The sequence below is a fragment of the Triticum aestivum genome, chromosome 5D (assembly GCF_018294505.1).
Source record: "Triticum aestivum cultivar Chinese Spring chromosome 5D, IWGSC CS RefSeq v2.1, whole genome shotgun sequence".
Classification (NCBI taxonomy): Eukaryota; Viridiplantae; Streptophyta; class Magnoliopsida; order Poales; family Poaceae; genus Triticum; species Triticum aestivum.
The window spans coordinates 373023161-373041426 of record NC_057808.1 but is presented as its reverse complement, the minus strand read 5'-3'; the positions used below and the strand labels follow the sequence as shown (position 1 = coordinate 373041426).

Here is an 18266-nt window from a genome sequence, read left to right as displayed (position 1 = left end):
AAACTGACTTAGAATTTGATGGGATATGAAATGTCTGGACGAGTGACATCTAATAGACAAGACCCTCAACAAGATGACATTAGTGCGTTAGATGAGACAAGGCCAAACCGTTAGAAGTACAGAGGTGGACACTGAGGTCCATAGGAGTCAATAGTGCGCTCATCAGCAAGAGCAGCATAAGCAAGAAGATCTTGGATATACCTCTCTTGGGAAATAAAGAGCCATCAGAGGTGGAAGAAATCTCAATCCCATGGAAGTAGCGAAGTGGACCAAGATCAGGCATAAGAAACTACTGGGTAATACGAGCCTCCACAAAGGCACTGTACTCAGAGTCAGTCGCGAGTGATGATCATGTCATCGACATATAGGAGAAAAATTATGACAATGAGCGAAAACGTGGATATAAATTGCAGATCATGAGCACTCGCCAAAACCGATCACAGTCATGCCATCAAGAACAGGATACCTAGGTGGAGGCTACATGTAGAGTGTCTCATGCAACTCACCCTAAGAAAGGCATTTTTGAGAGCAGCTAAGAGACAAACTAGTGGTGAATAGAAGCCGAGACAAATTGGTGGTGAATAGAAGCCACAACGAGAAGTGTACGAAGAGTGGTCATCTGGGGCATAGGAGCAAATGTCTCATCATAGTCACAACCATGTTCCTGCCTAAAGCCACGGACCACACTACGAGCTCTGCAACGTTCAAGAGAACCATCAAGGTCCTAACCTTGCAAACCCACTTACAAGTGATGGGATGAGTACGATGAGGAAGGGAATTGTGTTACCACGAGTCGGTGCGCTCAAGGGTAGCAATCTATGCCATCGCATGTTGCTGCTCAGGATGAGCAACAATGTCACGATAAGAAGTCGTCTCGAGAAGAGCGGCACCAGAACAACGTCAAAAAGATTTGGGGCTATTTTTGGTGGGGATTTTCGAATTGGGACGAAAACACACAAAATTAGGCTAGAAACGGAGGGGGAAGACTCCAAATTCGTGATCAACATGGCTCATGATACCATATGATTCGGGCTAGACCCGGTTTCAGCCGATCTTTCATGATTGGAGCGGATACCCGCGAAGAACACGATGAACATGAGGAAGAACGGAGAATGGGAAACACTCAAGAACAAGTCCAATCACACATCCACTAGACTAACAAACACATAGATCCACAAGGTACATGAACAACAAAGGGAAAGATACAAGGTAAGTTCATCCCAAATCCAAAGGAGATGGGGTCTTGGTATGATCTAGGTAGATCCTTCCCACAAGTGGGGTCTTGAATCCCTCGGGATCTTCTCACATGCTCACATGGAGATCTTGAACTCCATGGGAGTGGTCTCTCTCTCTCTCTCTCTCTCTCAAGAGAAGAGTAGGTAGGAGCAAAGCTCAACTAAGATGAGCTATCATATTTGCTAACCTTAGAAAGGAGGTGGAGGTGGTCTATTTATAGTCTAAGCCACGAAAGGGTAACTGGGAGAGGGGTACAAGGCCAAAGGCCCGGCTGCGCACAGGCAGTGTCGGAGTCGTCCGGTCGCTCGCGGAGGTCCGGTCGTCCGGAGGGCGTCGGACTTTCCTCTGGACAGGCGTCGCCGGATTTTCGGTAGCGGCCGGTCGTCCGATGGCTGTAGTGTGTCGGACGTCCAGCGTCTCGTCGGTCCTTCGGCCGCTGTAGCGTGCATTGGTTGCGGTTCTTCTGGCTGGCCTGGGCGTGGTCGTGTCGGACGTCCGTGGATCGTCGGATGTCCGGTGGCTGTAGCTTTAGTGCAGCTCCGTCTTCTTCCGTCTTCGCTTCCAAGCTTCCCTCGTGGATGGTGTAGGTGTTCCTTGGCGCTTGCACTCCTCGTCGTCGTCCGTGAAGCTCCGGCAATACCTATGCATGCACACGAGAGGAATGTCAAGTAGTATACCATCCTCGAAGGGGTCAAGTGAACACGTGTAAAGGAGATGATTCACCTTTATGTATGTGAAGTAGAGGTCGCACGTGTCACTTGCCAAATGGACTCTTGACATGGTGATGTCCATAGGATGCTCCGCATCACCAAGGCTCTTACTTCATTTTCTTCCTGTAGCTTTTGCTTCTTCTTCTTCTTTGGCGCCTCATATGCATCCTTACACCGAGCTTGCTGTTCTAGTGTGGCTTGCATGCAACTTGTCACTGACCCTTTGATCTGAGCAATGTGTTGCTTCATCCTAGTCACCCCTCCCGACATCACTTTTCCACAAAGCTTGCACTTGACTCTTTGCAGATCATCTGGATCAATCAGCATAGCAAACTCCCATGCCATGTCATCCGAGTTTCTCTTAAGTCTGGAACTTGTAACCCCAGAAGCACCGGAAGCAGCCATCTGAAAAAGGGCAACAACATGTATGAGAATCAGACTAATAAAAGGGCAACTTATTCTGTATATAATTGATGATTCTTATTCTGTACATAAAAGAAAAGGGCAACAACATAGATGGGCAACTTATTCTGTACATGATTCTGCACTATTGTGATTCTGTAGTTGATTCTGTTACACCCAAAACTGACCGAATTTTATCACTAGTGACTGAATGACTGAAGGGCAACAACAACTAGTAGTCAGTAGCTGCAGTTAAGCTCAAAAAATGACTGATTTTTATCACTACTAGTAGGTAGTTTTAACTGAAGAAATGACAATTTGCTTACAACTACAGTTATTGACAATAAGACTTGCTTACAACCACAGTTATTGACTGAAGAAATGACAGCAGCTGGCACTCATTTTTATCGACAGAAGAAATGACAGTAGCTGTAGTTTGAAAGCTTAAAAGAGGAGAGCCGTGTGACAAAGAAACAATACCAGGAGAGGATGGAGCCGTTCGTCTGCTGGAGAAGGTATGACGTGTCTAGCTACTGCCGTTCACCGGAGTAGGAAGCAGAGGATGGAGCCGCTCTACTGCTGCTGGGGGAAGGGTGGCAGCGGCGAGCAACACCAGCCGCCGGTGATGGAGATGGCCCCGGTGCTGCGAGAGGAAGAGTGGCGCAGCTCCAGTGCTGGTAGACGAAGAGGGGCGCAGCCCGGTGCTGCTGTAGCAAGGCATGGCGACGGGGAGCAGAGCCAGCCGTCGGCGATGGGAGTTGCAGAGGAGTCGCGATGGCGATGCAGGAGTTGGAGATGGTTCTGCCGCGCTGCTGGTTGAGGTCCCGTGGAAGAGGAGAGGGGGATCCAGAGGGCGCGTAGCTCGGGTGGTGCTGGCTAGGGCCGCCGGAGGCGAGCAGGGTGTGGCGGCGTGGTGAATCTTGCATTGCGGCGCGGTGGGGAGGCTGAAACCCTAACTGGGTGGGGGAAATCCCAATTATGTGTTGCGGCTATGCGGGAAGGCCACCGAAGGCACCTTAGGGGAGCCAAAATTTAGCCTTTTGGGCTTTCTGACGTTAAGGGCCCAGCCCGATTAATCGGGAATCTAACGATTTATCGCCTTTCAGAGCGATAAATCGGTCTGAATGATAAATATCAAAGATAAGGCCTAATCTTAGCGGTCACCACACGATAAGCTATAAATCGACCGATAAATCACTGACTCAGCCGATTTCTTGAACAGTGGTACAAGGTTTACGAGTCGACAAGTCGACGAGTCGTTCCGAGGTTGAGACTCATAGACTAATCGTGACTAGTCTAGACTAGTGCTGGACTAGTCGACATGGTACTGTAGTACTCAATTATTAATAACTAGTAGTAGTATGTAGTATATATATTTTCTGAGCGGTGTATGTAGTATATACTAACAGTACAGTATGCAATAACACCAGAAGTGCTAGGCGACGCTCACCAAGCCCAGCCCAGCGCCACGCAGCAGCCCCCCAGCTGGCCCATTTGGGCCCAAGTGGCCAGCCTACTTAGCCCCCCCAGTAACTGGAACCCTAGCTCCCGATCGATCCCATTGCAGCCGCCAACATCATCACACAAGGGAGCACGCGCGCGCAACCCACACCTCCGGCCGCTGCCGCCGATCACCGCCATGCCTCCTCCTCTCCTCTCCTCTATCTCTCTTCCTTCTCTCTTGTCTCAGGGCCGCGCACTCCTACGTGTCACGGCTATGGCCTCTGCCCAAGCACGAGCTCCGGCCAGGCTGGGTGACTTATCCCCTCAAAATTTTGAGTCGCTCGACTCAAATAGCTCGACTAGTCCAGACTAGTCTACGACTAGTCTGTCAACTGCTCGACTCGACCAAGTAGTCTACACGAGATTTGCAGTCGACACTCAAGTTGCGACTCGTAGACTAGTCTGTCGACTAGTCTCGACTAGTCCCTCGACTCGTAATCAGTGCAGTGGTATCAGAGGTAATTTAAATGTGATGTCCTCTTCCAATTTACAGGCTTTGGTTAGTTGCCTGTCATTGTAGTTTCCTTTCTTCCTGTCTTTTTCCATTGGTACTGTTCTTCAATTCAACATTGAGTTTATGTTTGTTCTTGAAGACATGCTCTTTTATCTGAGTATTTTCCAGATTGGCACCCCAACAATTTTAATTCCCTGGTGCCACATGGACTTAGATCAATTTTTTCTTCCTAAAATGTATTGAATTTATTATGATTCATTGAAGTCATTTGACAAAGAGAAATGTTCTCTGTATAGTGGATACAAGTACTCATCATAGATCCTTTTACTTGCTAGCAACAAGTACTCTCATTTTTAGAAACTCTACACATAATAGGAAATAATCGATATCGAGAGCGATGGCCTGCTCATAATTGATATTCCTAATCAATCTGCACCTTGGCAGGCGGATCCATCAGCATGGAGAAGTTCGATGATTTTAAGGTATGAGGTCTCTACTTTCCCCTTCTTTAGCTACTTTAGTTTTTCTTTTTTTTTTTGCGTTAGAGCTGTTCTTTGTCCTAAATTTGTAGGGCAAGTCATTTGATCCCATCTTCTATTTGTGCTTGCAGGTTGGTGACTGGGTTACAGTCAAAGCAACATTCCCGTCCCCAAAATAGCCATGATACAGCCGATGAAGTTAGGATAGTTGCGATTCAGGTTTGTGTGGAAAGTAAGCTGGTTTGCTCTACCCGCCATGACTCATTTATTCTGTGCATTGTGACATTTTCCTGGGCCTTCTGTTTGCAGTGTGGCACATACAAAGAGAAGATTAAGAGACTAATTTCTTAATGATTTTGATTGTGCAGCATAAAATAGTTACATGGTTATGTTGAAAATAGCCATGTTTTGCAGAAGATAAACACAAGGACCCACTTTCCTATTTTTTTTCTATGTCATGTGCTTTTCCTGCTGCAGGGACTTTTGTAGGGAAATTCACCATGGAAATTTAAATAATGGTTCCCTGCCCATCAGTTTACTTTCTTGAATTTATTCTTCATGCTACAGGCCACACTTTTCCTATTTTGTTAAAGAAGTGAACTCATTCCTAAACTTCCACCATATGTACATTAACACTGGGATACTGTGCCAACCCAGCAATACTCTGATCCTTCTTTGTACCACTGATGCTTCTTTGTACCACGTTCATATATATGCCTTGAACATATACTGTTGTTTTGACATCTGATTGTACCTTTCTATGTGAAAATGAGAAGTGCTAGGTGTACAGAAACCTGCACTCATATTTCTTACATGCATGATCTATTATGTATGATCCTTTTTATATTGCTTACACGCGTGATTTATCTGATTGCCAGTAGAACTATTTGTGTTGGCATGTCAGTTTTGTAACTTAATACCTTCCATCTTATTCATTGATAATGCTTTGAAGACACCGACAATAATAATTAAATTAAATTGTGCCTGAACATGTCAATTGCAATGACAGGTTCTCACCTATTATCTCATTTTAAATCAAAATTGTGGATGCCCAGTAGGTGGTTGGCTGATGGAGAGTGTTGCACTGCTGCTTATTTAATGGTCAGTAGTGCAGCTCCTGATCAAGCCAATTTTCGTTTACCTTCAGTTTCTTTTGATTTATTTGCGTTTTCGTAGTGAAAATATGAAGACACATTTTCTAAATTACTTTAGGATATGTTCAGAAGAATATGCTAGATTTGGTCCGATTATATTTTCTCAATTCCTATGTCATCTCTCACATGGCTATGTGCTCTCTCTAATTCAGCTCTCAATTCCTATGTCATTTCTCAGTTCTGGGTGTTTTCCGTATGGATATCTAATTCAGCTTTATCTTATTCTCTGAAGTTTAATGTTGATTCCATAGTTATCTTTCCTTGTGAAGGAAAACAGCAGGAAGGAAATAGAGCGGGTTGTGTGTCATCGTGCACGCAGTCTGCCTTCCATTGGCATGCGAGTACTTGCACTTGGATCGCCCAATTGTGTGTGCACAGCAGGGGACCATGCGCTGGAACATCGGATTCAACCTACTCACAAGTTGAAGAGAAGGTTACGTATGCTTTTTGTAAGCAGTACTAAGTAATCTAATGATCTGCTCCTTGCAATCTAAGAAAAATAAATATTCAAGTCATTTCTGATCGAAGGTCTGGGTATCAACTATTTGTGTTTGTGTCTACAAGCTTTGGACTTTTTTTCCGGTCTATTGTTTATTTGCAATGTTGGAAACTCTTGCCATTTCTTCTGAATTTTTTTTGTTTGGTCGTACTCTCAATATACTCCATATTAACTCTATATTGCAGAATTTTTGAACAATCAGTACTGCACCAGCGGTAATCTACAGGGAAGGCAAGGATATCTAGATTAAACATTTCACAAGATCCTCCCAATTATAGGCACAATCTCCTTTTCAAGATATTACGAGTGGTTGACTACCGGAGATTATCAGATGGAAAGATGGTATATCCTTTATCTTTATTTAGATGTTTAATTAAATGCACAAGCGTACATGATTCTGTAAGGAAACTATGTATCCTGATGATCTTGATATCGAGTCGTGTATTAGTATAGGCTGCAATTTTTGGCTGGGAATCTTTATATACAGTCATGTACGAATAGGCTATGCTTGTTTTTCCTTCTGACCAGGTTCCTTTTTTGTTTCACAGGTTGTATGATCTTCGAGGCTGCTGCTTCTTTGTTATGTCGATCGAGGTTTGTTCCCTCCCTTTCTCGCTAGCTACTGCATGATCTTTGTTAATACTAGGTCGTACGACCTATAAATTCTGACCGGCGAGTTGGAAGGGTGGTGAGAATTTATAGGCCGTTGTTTGTTTAATGCCATAATTTTAGGGCTTTTTCTGAATTCTCTAGAATGTTGGAACAGCCTTGCTGTTTCAGTTTACATCTGCATGGTCAGTGGAGATGAAGTTCTTTTGGATTAATGCTTCTGCCCTGACGATTTCCTTCCCTTTTATCTCGCAGGCTGTATGATCTCTGCAGGTTGCTGCTTGTTTGTTCTGCCAGTGGAGGTTTGCTCACTTCCTTTTCTATCTAGCTGCTGCATTCTTTTCTTTCGTATGTGTTGTCATGGTCATTAGTTTAGATTGTGTTAATATTCAGGATTTGGCAGAGTTGTGTTCTGGTTTGGCTCATGCTTGCCGCTGTCTTAAGCGCTCAGTGCATCCATACTGAACTCGAATGTGCGCGCTTCGGAAGAGAAAGTAATGCGAACTACTAACTGTTAGCGTGATTGAACATCTGGTGTTTTGTCTGATCAACCATTTGTGTACACTAACTTCCAATCATGAATCATATGCAGATCATAGCCATCATTGAACATTTTTACCAGATTCCTCTTGCTATCACCACAAGGGGAAATTGCTTATGGTGGCAATATGCTCTTCTATGCTGTCTGACTCTTTTTATTAACATGGAGAATAACTTTTAGTTCACTAAGATTAGTTCCTGTTCTCATATCTCCGTATACAAAAAAGGATCGCTGTGCTGAAATGGTGTATGACATTCTGGCAAAACATTGTTTAGTAAAAAATTATGTAGAGGTGAACTTTAGAGGTGAAATGTTGTGGATGTTCTGACAGGTAGATGATTGGACTAACTTTAACGTCACACCTTATTCAATATTGGGGTATTGGGTTCTACTAATTGTCAGCGCCTTATTTTTTGTTTTCCTACCAGTGCCATGTGATATTTACTGGACTATAATCACATGCTTGCAAGTCGTTGTGTCGTCTCTCTCTCTCTGTAACCACCCACCTCCCATCATCTTGGCTTGCAGGTCACCGCAACATAGCTTGCAATCTAGGTTGTTGCCAAGTTAACTTGGGATTGGTAACCTACAATGTATCATGTGAAGGTGGGATTACATTCTATACTCTTGAAGCTATGTAGAATTTTGTATGTACATTGTTCACTTCAGCAAAATAGAGATCCCCTAACTAGCAGATCAATGTTGGCTATGATCGCACTTTTCTACATTGTCATATTCGTAGATATACCGTGTGATGGAGTATCAACTAGCTACCTTTGGTCGCACTTAGTATAAAAGTCTCATATATTGCCGTGTATGTACGTTCTGCATCGTACAACAACATACCAATAGTGTTTATATCTAAATTGATTGTTTGCTGAACAATTTCTCTAATGTATATCTGTGAAATTACTAATATATGGATTTTCGTTGCGGTAAAAAACTCCGAGATCCAATCGCAGGCATGATCGACCAAGCCAACAAAATTATTGCCATAGTCGCATGGATTTGTTTCCATAGGTATAAATCCCTATGTGGAAAGAGACACAAAGTAACACATATCATTCCTAAAAAAGACATCAATCAAGTACAAATCGCCTGAAAACGAGGGGAGATGGCAAATCCAAACGAATACGAGCCATATCCGTGCATCAAAGCAATTTGAGGCAATAAGAAAGGGGCAGAAATCTCACCAGCTTTAGAGTAACACGAACAATAGGGGTTCGTCTTGCAGGCCTAGGAAAACCTTTCGTGCGCCGGACACCGAGCAGTCCAGGACAGTAAACCTTAAATACTTTGTAGATACTATTAGACATGCACATATTTTTTAGCTAATTAATAAAGGAGTAAAGATAATACATGCTTATGCCTAAGTGGTTGCTAAAACCTTTTTTTTACTGAGAAAGACAAACCTTTTCAAGACAATTCTATCTTAATTTTGGTACCAAGGCATGTATTTTCGTTTTAGATTAGACTCTATACTACTAAAATAAGCCGTGTATATCTAGATCACTGTATCCATCGTGTTTCATATCATTAGAGGATTAAACACATGGAAATTCTTTTCATCGCGTAAATGGTTTAGCGTACCTCTGCGCCATTTGGCTCAACGGGTCAACTAGTATTAGAAAGAAGTAAAGAACCTATGCGAAAATCCATCTATGCACCCGAGCGCATCTACTTCTGAGCCCCCTCAAAAGAAAAAAAATCTGCTCCCGAGCTATAGTAAATTCAAAAAGAAAAGATATACAAATTCAAAAAACGATTTTTTTTGCATGAAAGATGTTCGAGTGCGTGATGTCCACGCAAAAATTCATCATGTTTGGACATCTGAGGAGCTCGTGGGGATCGCTAGGGGACATCTGAGGAGCCCCCCGCGTTATTGGTTAGGCGCAGAGTTAGCGCTTTATTGTGCCCCAACTTAAATGTGGTATCAAGTTGTTACTCTAACCCCAAGTGTGGTGGTTTAGGGTAAATAACTCGTTCAATGCGGCGCTCACCGGCGACCGTCGCATCTAGGTGTGCCAGCTCGCCATTTCGGACGCGATCATGCTGTGCCGCCGCATCACCTGATCGGCAGGTGCGGCAGATCGATTGATGTTGATGTCGCTGTTGCTCGGTTGGTGTCGATCGGCACATACTGGATTGGTCTGAATAAGAAATAAGCACCCTGGATGTTGCAATAGTGTTGACCAGAACTGTGGATAATAGGTTTGGATGAAGTAAATTGCAAAAAACCACCACAATTGAGGACCCTAATTTAGAAAATCACAACCTTCCGTTTTCTTTTTCTTCAAAAACCTGCTGCAATTGTGCTGACAATTTTTAGAAAACACTGATTGACTGATTAGAGCGGCTTCAGTGAAAACCTGACGCCTACAACCCGCGTGTAAGTGATGACGTGTCAAGAAAGGTTAACAATGTTTGCATAGCTCGTAAGTTGATATAGGCCCACTTGTCAGCATCTCCCGTCTCTCTCGATCCCTCTTTGGCATTCCGTCGAGCAGCTCATGAGGTCGCCGGAGAGCTCGCTATCGGCACCTGGACTCATCCATGGCGGCTACTGTGATGGACGATGTAGACCGGCGACATTGTGGAGTAGCTCCTCACCAGAGTCGATGGCGGCGAGGTCCTGGTTCCAGCTCGGATTAGGAGTCGTACCAATGCCCATCCTATGGAGAGGTGCTGCCCGCCGCCTTCCACCCTACCGTCCCCGTCGACGCTCAATGGCCGCCGTCCCGCACGATGGTGCGCACGAGCGGCCAAACTCCCGTTGCCTCTCCCTACTGGCCGAGGCCCGGCAACCACGGCGGTTCCGTGGCCCCCTCGTTCTCTTTCATAAGTTGGCCGCGTTTGCGGTCCCGGTGCTCCCCGTGGAGGCAAGCAAGGCTCTCGGTGGCTGGAGGCAGTGGCGCTGCAAGGCGGCTCGCTGGCAGGCGCGGGGCGGCGGCGCTGCAAGGCATGCTTGCGGGCGGGTGTGCGGCGGCGCTGCAAGGCAGACTCGCTAGCGGGCGCGGGGCAGCGGCGGGTGTGCTGCGGCATGATGGCTGTGATTTGGACTTGGACTGATGATTTGCTTTTGCTGAAACGCGAGCTGGTCAAACCTTAGGGTCGTGAGTACATGCATGACGGGCACCATCTAAACCCAGCCATGTGGCACCTGACAATTGGACCCATTTGTTAAATTCGCATCAAACTTCTCTCTAATCGATCAATCGACATTTTCTGAAAACTGTCAGTACAATGGTGGTGGTTTTTGAAAAAAAATATGAAAGATGCTGGTTTTTTGAGTTAGGGTCCTCAATTGTGGTGATTTTTTGCAGTTTATTCGTTTGGTATGATGCGTTTTTGTCTGCCTGCAGTGTTAACTTGTTCATTCCACTATCTGCGCAGTTTTTTTTCCTGTATAAAACACAAACTGACTATTATTGACCGAATAAATTACTCCGTGGGGTGGGTCGTGGTGGTTGGTCAATGTTGATCGACATTCCGTCATCCCGTGGAGTAAGTACTAACGCCTGTTTGTTTCAGTTCTAGTTGGCTTCGAATCACTTGTGGATTCGCTTCACTAGCAAGGTTACAGAATCAGCTTTGACACAGAAGTACACTTAAACGGGTTTCAGGAAATCGCATTGTGGCCTGAACCAGCCATCACGTAGGCATATTTCTCCTCCCGTGGCCTCTTTTGGACTCAAGTTCAGTGGGTCGCTTTTGCCAGTTTACTAGTTGATGGATGGAATTGTACATCCTCACCAACTTGATGGACCCACCATGTAATTTTCTCGATAAGTTGCACCAATGCCGCATGTCCTCCTACATTTGGAAGGAAGGGGGGATAGCGTGGGCAATAAGATTTGTCTGCGGTGACGCTCTTCGCCGTTCTTCCTCTTGGGGGCATTGTCGTGGAGCTTAGGTGTGCTAGGTTCTAGTGTGGGGGTGTTTAGTGCTTCCGGTGCTTGTAGCTGGTAGTGTAGTCGTGTGCGTTGTGCGTTTACCGGATATCTCAGGATCGGCTTTGTAAGAGAGCTATCTTATCATTTTGTATTGTTCGCCCGTGTACATTCAGTCGTTGCTTTATATATAAAGCGGGACGAAAGCCTGTTTTGAGGAGGAATAAGATTGTCTTGCCTCTTGTGTACTACCTATGTTGTCCTGCTTTGGACTCAAGAGTCAAGATTGAGGATATTAATCTCTCATTTTACTACTACCTTTTTTTCAAACCCGAACAGTAGAACAATTGTTTTATGTTTAATTTTCATTAATATAAAAGTAATATTTACAGACAAGAAAAGAATAAATGCGGTGACTAATATACAGAAATGTTGTGCTACTACTACTTGGTTGGTGTGACTGATATGCACAAATGTTATGTTTGACTGAGTGAAGTAAAAGATGCGTTCCCGCAAAAGACATGTGGTTTGATAAAAATATCCTGATCTTTTCCCAGTCTCAGTTGTAGCTGCCCGCAAGCCAAGTATGATGAATCACGCACAATACGTCCTTTCGGTTCTTGATGGTACATACATAGACAGATCGTCCTTGTTGATTTGCAGTCTCCAACAAAAATTATTTGGGCAGTTGGGCCATACTTTCCGGCCTCCCTCCGTATATATTAGAGATAAGTAAAGAACCTAGGCGAAAATTCGTCTTTGCACCCGAGCACATTTGCTCCCATGCCCCCTTAATTTTGTTTTTGCTCTCAGATATAGTAAATTAGAAAAATGCTAGAAAAATAAAAAGAAATTAAATTATATTTGCATGAAAGACGTTCAAGGTCATGATGTCCAGGCAAAAAATCATATTGTTTGAACATCTGAGGAGCTCGTGGGGATCGCCGGGGGTTCAACGCGGAGCTCACCAGCGACCTCCGCGTCCAGGTGCGCCAGCTCGCCATCTCCGACGGGATCATGTTGTGCCATCGCGTCGCCTGATCGATCGGCAGGTGCAGAGGATTGATTGATGCCGATGTTGGTGCTTAGTTGGTGTCGATCGACACATATTGTATAAGTCTGAATAAGAATAAGCACGTTGGATGTTGCAATAGTGTTGAGGATAAGTGTGGATAATGGGTTTGGGCGGAGTAAATTGCAAAAAACCGCCACAATTGGGGACCTCACTTTAGAAAACCACCACCTTTCGTTTTCTTTTTCTTCAAAAAAACCGCCGTAATTATGCTGATAGTTTTTAGAAAACACTGATTGACCGATTAGAGCGGTTTAAGCGGAAACCTGACGCTTGGAGCCCAAGTTTAGCTGATGACGTGGCAAGAAAAGTCAACAACATTTGCATAGACCGCTAAGTTGATACAGGCCCACTTGCCAGCATCTCCCGTCTCTCTCCTTCCCTTCCGTCGAGAAGCTCACGAGCTCGCCGGAGAGCTCGCTGACGGCACCTTGGCTCACCCATGGCCGCTACTCTAATGGACGATGCAGACCGGCGACGTTATGGAGGAGCTCCACATTGGAGCCAGCGGTGGCGAGGTCCTGGTTCAGCTCGGACAAGGAGTCGCACGGGTGCCCATCCCGTCACGAGGTGCTCCTCGCCACCTTACACCCTGTCGCCTCCGTCGACGCTCAATGGCCGCTGTCCCGCACGGCCAAACTCTCGTCGCCTCTCCCTGTTGGCCGAGGCCCATTAGCCATGATGATTCCCATGCCCCCCCCCCTCGTTCCCCTTCACAAGCTGGTCGCTTCTATGTCCCTGGTGCTCCCTGATGGAGGCAGGGAAGGCTCGGTGGCTGGAGGCAGTGGCTCTGAAAGGCAGGCTCACCGGCGAGCGCGGGGCGGCGGCGGGTGCGCGGCGGCGGGTGCGCGGCGGCACTACAAGGGAGGCTCGCTAGCGGGTGCACGGCGGCGGTGCAAGGCGGGCTCGCTGGCAGGCACGGGGTGGTGACTGGACTGGTGATTTGTTTTTCATGAAACACGAGCTGGTCAAACCTTAGTGTCGTGAGTACGTGCGTGACGGGCGCCGTCTAAACCCCAGCCATGTGGCATCTGACAGTGGGATCCACATGTCAGATTTTACATCAAACTTGTCTAAACGGTCAATCGGCATTTTTTGAAAACTGTTAGTACAGTGGTGTGGTTTTTGATATTTTTTTTTGAAAGATGGTAGTTTTTCGAGTTAGGGTCCTCAATTGTGGTGCTTTTTTTGCAGTTTATTCGTTTGATACGATGCGTTTCTGTCTGCCTACAGTATTAATTTGTTCGTTTCACTGTCCGCACAGTTTTTTTAAAACACAAACTGACTTTATTATTGTCTGAATAAATTACTCCGTGGGGTGGGTCGTGGTGGTTGGTCAATCTTGATCAACATTTCGTCATTCCATGGAGTAACTGCTAAGGCCTGATTGTTTCAGTTCTAGTTGGCTTTTGAATCACTCGTGGATTCGCTTCACTAGCAAAGTTACAGAATCAGCGGATTCGCTTCACTAGCAAAGTTACAGAATCAGCTTTGTCGCTGAAGTACACTTAAACGTGTTTCAGGCAATTGTATTGTGGCATTAACAAGTCTCACGTAGGCATATATCCCCTCGCGTGGCCTCTTTTGGACTAAACTATCACCACTATGTTATCATTAGTGCCAAATTTAGTGGGTCACTTTTGCCAGTTTACTAGTTGATGGATGGAATTGTTGTACATCCTCACCAAGTTGATGGATCCACCATGTAATTTTCTCGATAAACTGCATCCATGCCGCATGTCCTCTTACATTTGGAAGGATGGGGGACAGCATGGGCAATAAGATTTGTCAACGGCGATGCTCCACGCCGTTCTCCCTCTTTGGGGTGTTGTCGTGCAGCTTGGGTGTGCTAGGTCTTAGCATATGGGTGTTTAGTGCTACCGGTGCTTGTAGCTGGTAATGTAATCGTGTGCGTTTTGTTTTTGCCGGATATCTCAGAATCGGCTTTGTAAGAAGGCTACCTCATCATCTTGTATTGGTCGGCCGTGTACTTTCGGTTGTTGCTTTACACATAAAGCGGGATGAAAGCCTGTTCCGAGAAGGAATAAGATTGTCTTGCCTCTTGTGTACTACGTATGGTCCTGTTTTGGACTCAAGATAAGCTCTCATGTTACTACTACTCTTTTTTTTTTCAAACCCGAACCGTAGAACTGTTGTTTTATGTGTAATTTTCATTAATATAAAAGTCATATTTACAGACAAGAAAAGCAAAAATGTTGTGACTGATATACAGACATGTTGTGCTACTACTACTAGGTTGGTGTGACTGATATGCACAAATGTTGTGTTTGACTGAGTGAAGTAAAAGATGTGTTCCCGCAAAAGAAAAGAAAAAGGTAAAAGATGTGGTTTCGATGAAAATGTCCAGATCTTTTCCCAGTGTCAGTTGTAGCTGCCCGCAAGCCGAGTTTGAAGAATCACGCACAATATGTCCTCTCGGTTCTTGATGGTACGTACATAGACAGATCGTCCTTGCTGATTTGCAATCTCCCACAAAAAATATTTGGGCAGTTGGGCCATACTTTCCGGTCTCCCTCCGTATATATTAGAAAGAAGTAAAGAACCTAGGCGAAAATCCATCTCTGCACTCGAGCCCCCTAAAAAAAAATCCTGCTCTTGAACTACAGTAAATTCAAAAAACATGCTAGAATTTTTTTTAAATTTTTTGATTTTTTTTCATGAAAGATGTTCAAGTGCGTGATGTCCGGGCAAAAATTCGTCCTGTTTGAACATCTAAGGGGTTCGTGGCAGAAAAAAGAAAATCGGTGCGAATAGTGTGTGAACAGTAAACTTACTCACAAAGCCAAATTTTGTTTTGCGCGCTTCTCGAATGTCCGAACTCCACCAAATTTTGTACAAACATGACGCATACGAGCATATTGCTTGCAAAAAAAATTCGGAACTTTTTTATTTTTATCTTCTGTTTTTAGCGATTTTTGGATTTTGCTCGGGCTCATCTGAGCCCGGGAGCAGAAACGCGTGGGGAGTGGGTGTGAATTACTTATAAATTTATAGGGCATTTCTTCCCTTTTTCGTGGATAGATGTCCCTGATTTATCTGATCTCGTTAGCGCAGCGGTATTATCAAAGATTCAAAGGGGTGTTCAAAGAAAAAAGATTCCAAGAGAAGACACGAATTTAGATGAAAGGCCTACAAAGAACTTATTACAGTGATGTTTAAGCAAAATGTAGACTAGAACTTGCACGCTGGCAAAAACTGGAACTAGACCGGACGACAGAGTACAGAAAACTAAAGCGACCAGGTGATGATCAACAGCAACGTACTGAGAAGCAGGCACGGCTGCAATTTCATAACTAATCACCCTTGCATGGCGGGCGGCGGCGGTGACCACGGCTCATGATCCACGGGAGTTGGTGTCGTCGGTAGTCCTCTAGCCGGACGAGGCAGACGAGGAAGCGGCCGGGCGAGTGACCGCGGGGCATGATCCGCCGGAGCTCGGCGTGTCGGTAGTCCTCTGGCCGGACGATGCAGACGATGAAGCGCCGGGGACGAGTTGGCGGCGAGCGACGGGGGCACTGCTCCGGCTGCACAACACCCGGAAATTTGTTCATATCGAGTAAAGAGCAAGGAAACAATCGAAACATAGCTAGCTGTTCCGAAGAGTTCGCAAGTAGTAGTAGTATTACCGTGCATGCGAGGGGCGCCATCTGCAGTGGGCACGCAGGATGGCTGCGCCGTGGCTCCTGACCGCGCTCCGACGGTGGCCGCCATGGCCAGGAGCATCACAAAGATGATGCCATGTTCCATTTCTCTCGGTCGCTCCTCTACCTAGCTAGCTGTATTGTATACCCGACCCTAGCCAGCTCGCTGCCCTGGGCATCGGTGGTTTCTTCGCATTCGGCATTACGAATATATAGGACAGCCTTACTGCTTGCCCATGAGCAAGGACGAGCAGTAACAGAAAAGCAGCATGGCTCGCGTGAACAACCACCCTTTTTTTTACACAAGGGCGAACGATTCATTCGGTTGCTACACGAGGGTCGCATGTATTTGTCGCATTGCATGAGCACAGAGCATCCGCAACCAGACTAGGCAAATTCAAACCCTAAACGGTGGATCGCACGTCCACTTTTAAAACCTCAAATCCATGCAAACACATGTACATTGATCATTTGATGATATAACTACACGTAACAATGAATGCTGCACAGTAATAATACTTATTCATACATAAAAATACATAGTTCAAACCCATCAGAATATTCAAATATAGAGTTTATTGATTTCCACCCACATATATGCTTCACGAGATCATTGAATAGTTGCACGTGTTGATCTAGAAGTTGTTGACGCATTTCTGCACCCCCTCTCGCCGGCCGAGGCCTGGCTGCGCCGTGAGCTCAAGCGAATCTACCTGGGCCTCGCTTCGCTCGAGAGATCTATTGCGCGCGAGCGGGCTTGTTTCTGTTGGTTGCGCGAGGGCGACACCAACACGGCCTTTTACAAAATCCACGCCGCTCACCGCAACCAGAAAAACCACATCTTCGGCCTGCAGACTCGCAATGGCACTATCACCGACGGCGATGCCATGTCCCTGGCCGCCTTCGAGCACTTCTCTGCCATCCTCGGTTCTGCGCCTACGCACGCCCACTCCTTGCACATGCTATGTGGATGAAATGATGATACCATGCCAACTTTCAACCTTTTCAGAGTTCATTTGAAATGCTTTTCAATTTTAGGGTCTTATAGCTCAAAATAATTAGTAAATGTATGAAAAATGGTGCATGAAAAATAGCAAATAAAATAAATAAGTAATTAGAAACAAAATAATATAAACTTTATTAAAATATATAAGTAGAAACAAAATAAAATAAACTTTAATAAAATTTATGAAACTAAAATTAACAAAGTATTTTCTGTTCAAAACATTATAAGAAACCTCTAGTATTATTGAAACTAAAATCATATAAAATTGATGCAACTAAAATTATCAAAGTATTTTCTGTTCAAAATCATTAAAAGCAAAAAGAATTTTCATAAAGAACTTTTTTTGATAGAAACTTTAATAGCAAAAGAATTATCATAAAGTAAAATAAATAAGTAATTAGAAACGAAATAAAATAAAATAAATAAGTATTTTGTTGTAAGTAGAAACAAAATAAAATAAATAAAGCAAAAAAGGAAACAAAATAACTGGGGAAAAATAAAAAAATGCCACCTACTGGGCCACCACGGCCTGAATACGACTAGAAACCCATCCATGGGCCAGGATTCAGGCCCGCAGAAGGCCCAGCAGGCCCACAGGCATAGCAGTGCAAGATTAGGCCAGAGGCCTGCAGTTCAGAGGAGTTCAATGGAGATGGCGGGGCAGGGCTTATAAACAGGTCATGCCGCTCCTCGGCTAGCGAGGTGGGACTAAACATCCCACCGCACCGCGGCTTTGGCAGGCGCAGGACATTGGTCCCGATGGTGCCACGAACCGGGACCAATGCCCCCTTTGGTCCCGGTTCGTAGCACTAACCGGTACCAATGCCCCCCTTTAGTCCCGGTTGGTGCCACCAACCGGGACCAAAGCCCTCTGCTTCCCGCCCTTTGGGCTGCTGAAAAGAGGCCTTTGGTCCCGATTGGTACCACCAACCGGGATCAAAGAGGGGCATTTGTCCCGGTCCGTGACAAGAACCGGGACTAAAGCTTCATGTAGATAAGGCACACTTGTGAAATTTTTGGTTTGCATCTTGCAGTTCGCCCCCGACGAC

At 45.2% G+C, this 18266-nt stretch overlaps 2 protein-coding genes across 20 annotated transcripts in view; one reads left to right on the top strand and one right to left on the bottom strand.

Annotated features, from left to right (window-relative positions):
* Positions 1-8982, top strand: part of LOC123121868 (uncharacterized) — a 31070-nt gene extending 22088 nt beyond the window's left edge. For 3 of the 19 annotated variants that reach the window (XM_044541953.1, XM_044541955.1, XM_044541947.1), the window contains 8 exons: positions 4750-4787; positions 4916-5016; positions 5794-5885; positions 6208-6371; positions 6623-6779; positions 6986-7031; positions 7302-7348; positions 7440-7960. In XM_044541953.1, the coding sequence (XP_044397888.1) occupies positions 4750-4787; positions 4916-5016; positions 5794-5885; positions 6208-6371; positions 6623-6656 (429 nt within the window). In that variant the 3' untranslated portion in view covers positions 6657-6779; positions 6986-7031; positions 7302-7348; positions 7440-7960. Of the gene's footprint in view, positions 1-4749; positions 4795-4915; positions 6388-6622; positions 6780-6985; positions 7032-7301; positions 7349-7422; positions 7961-8115 lie in introns of those variants that run through there. The other 16 variants (XR_006459894.1, XR_006459890.1, XM_044541957.1 and 13 more) reach the window with 13 other exon arrangements.
* A 6684-nt stretch (positions 8983-15666) lies between these two features.
* LOC123124985 (vegetative cell wall protein gp1) lies at positions 15667-16389 on the bottom strand. The gene is made up of 2 exons (XM_044545528.1): positions 16197-16389; positions 15667-16094 (listed from the first exon to the last, which is right to left on the bottom strand). The coding sequence occupies exons 1-2, from the start codon at positions 16315-16317 to the stop codon at positions 15868-15870; spliced, it is 348 nt and encodes a 115-aa protein (XP_044401463.1). The 5' UTR covers positions 16318-16389; the 3' UTR covers positions 15667-15867.
* Positions 16390-18266: the final 1877 nt, after the last annotated feature.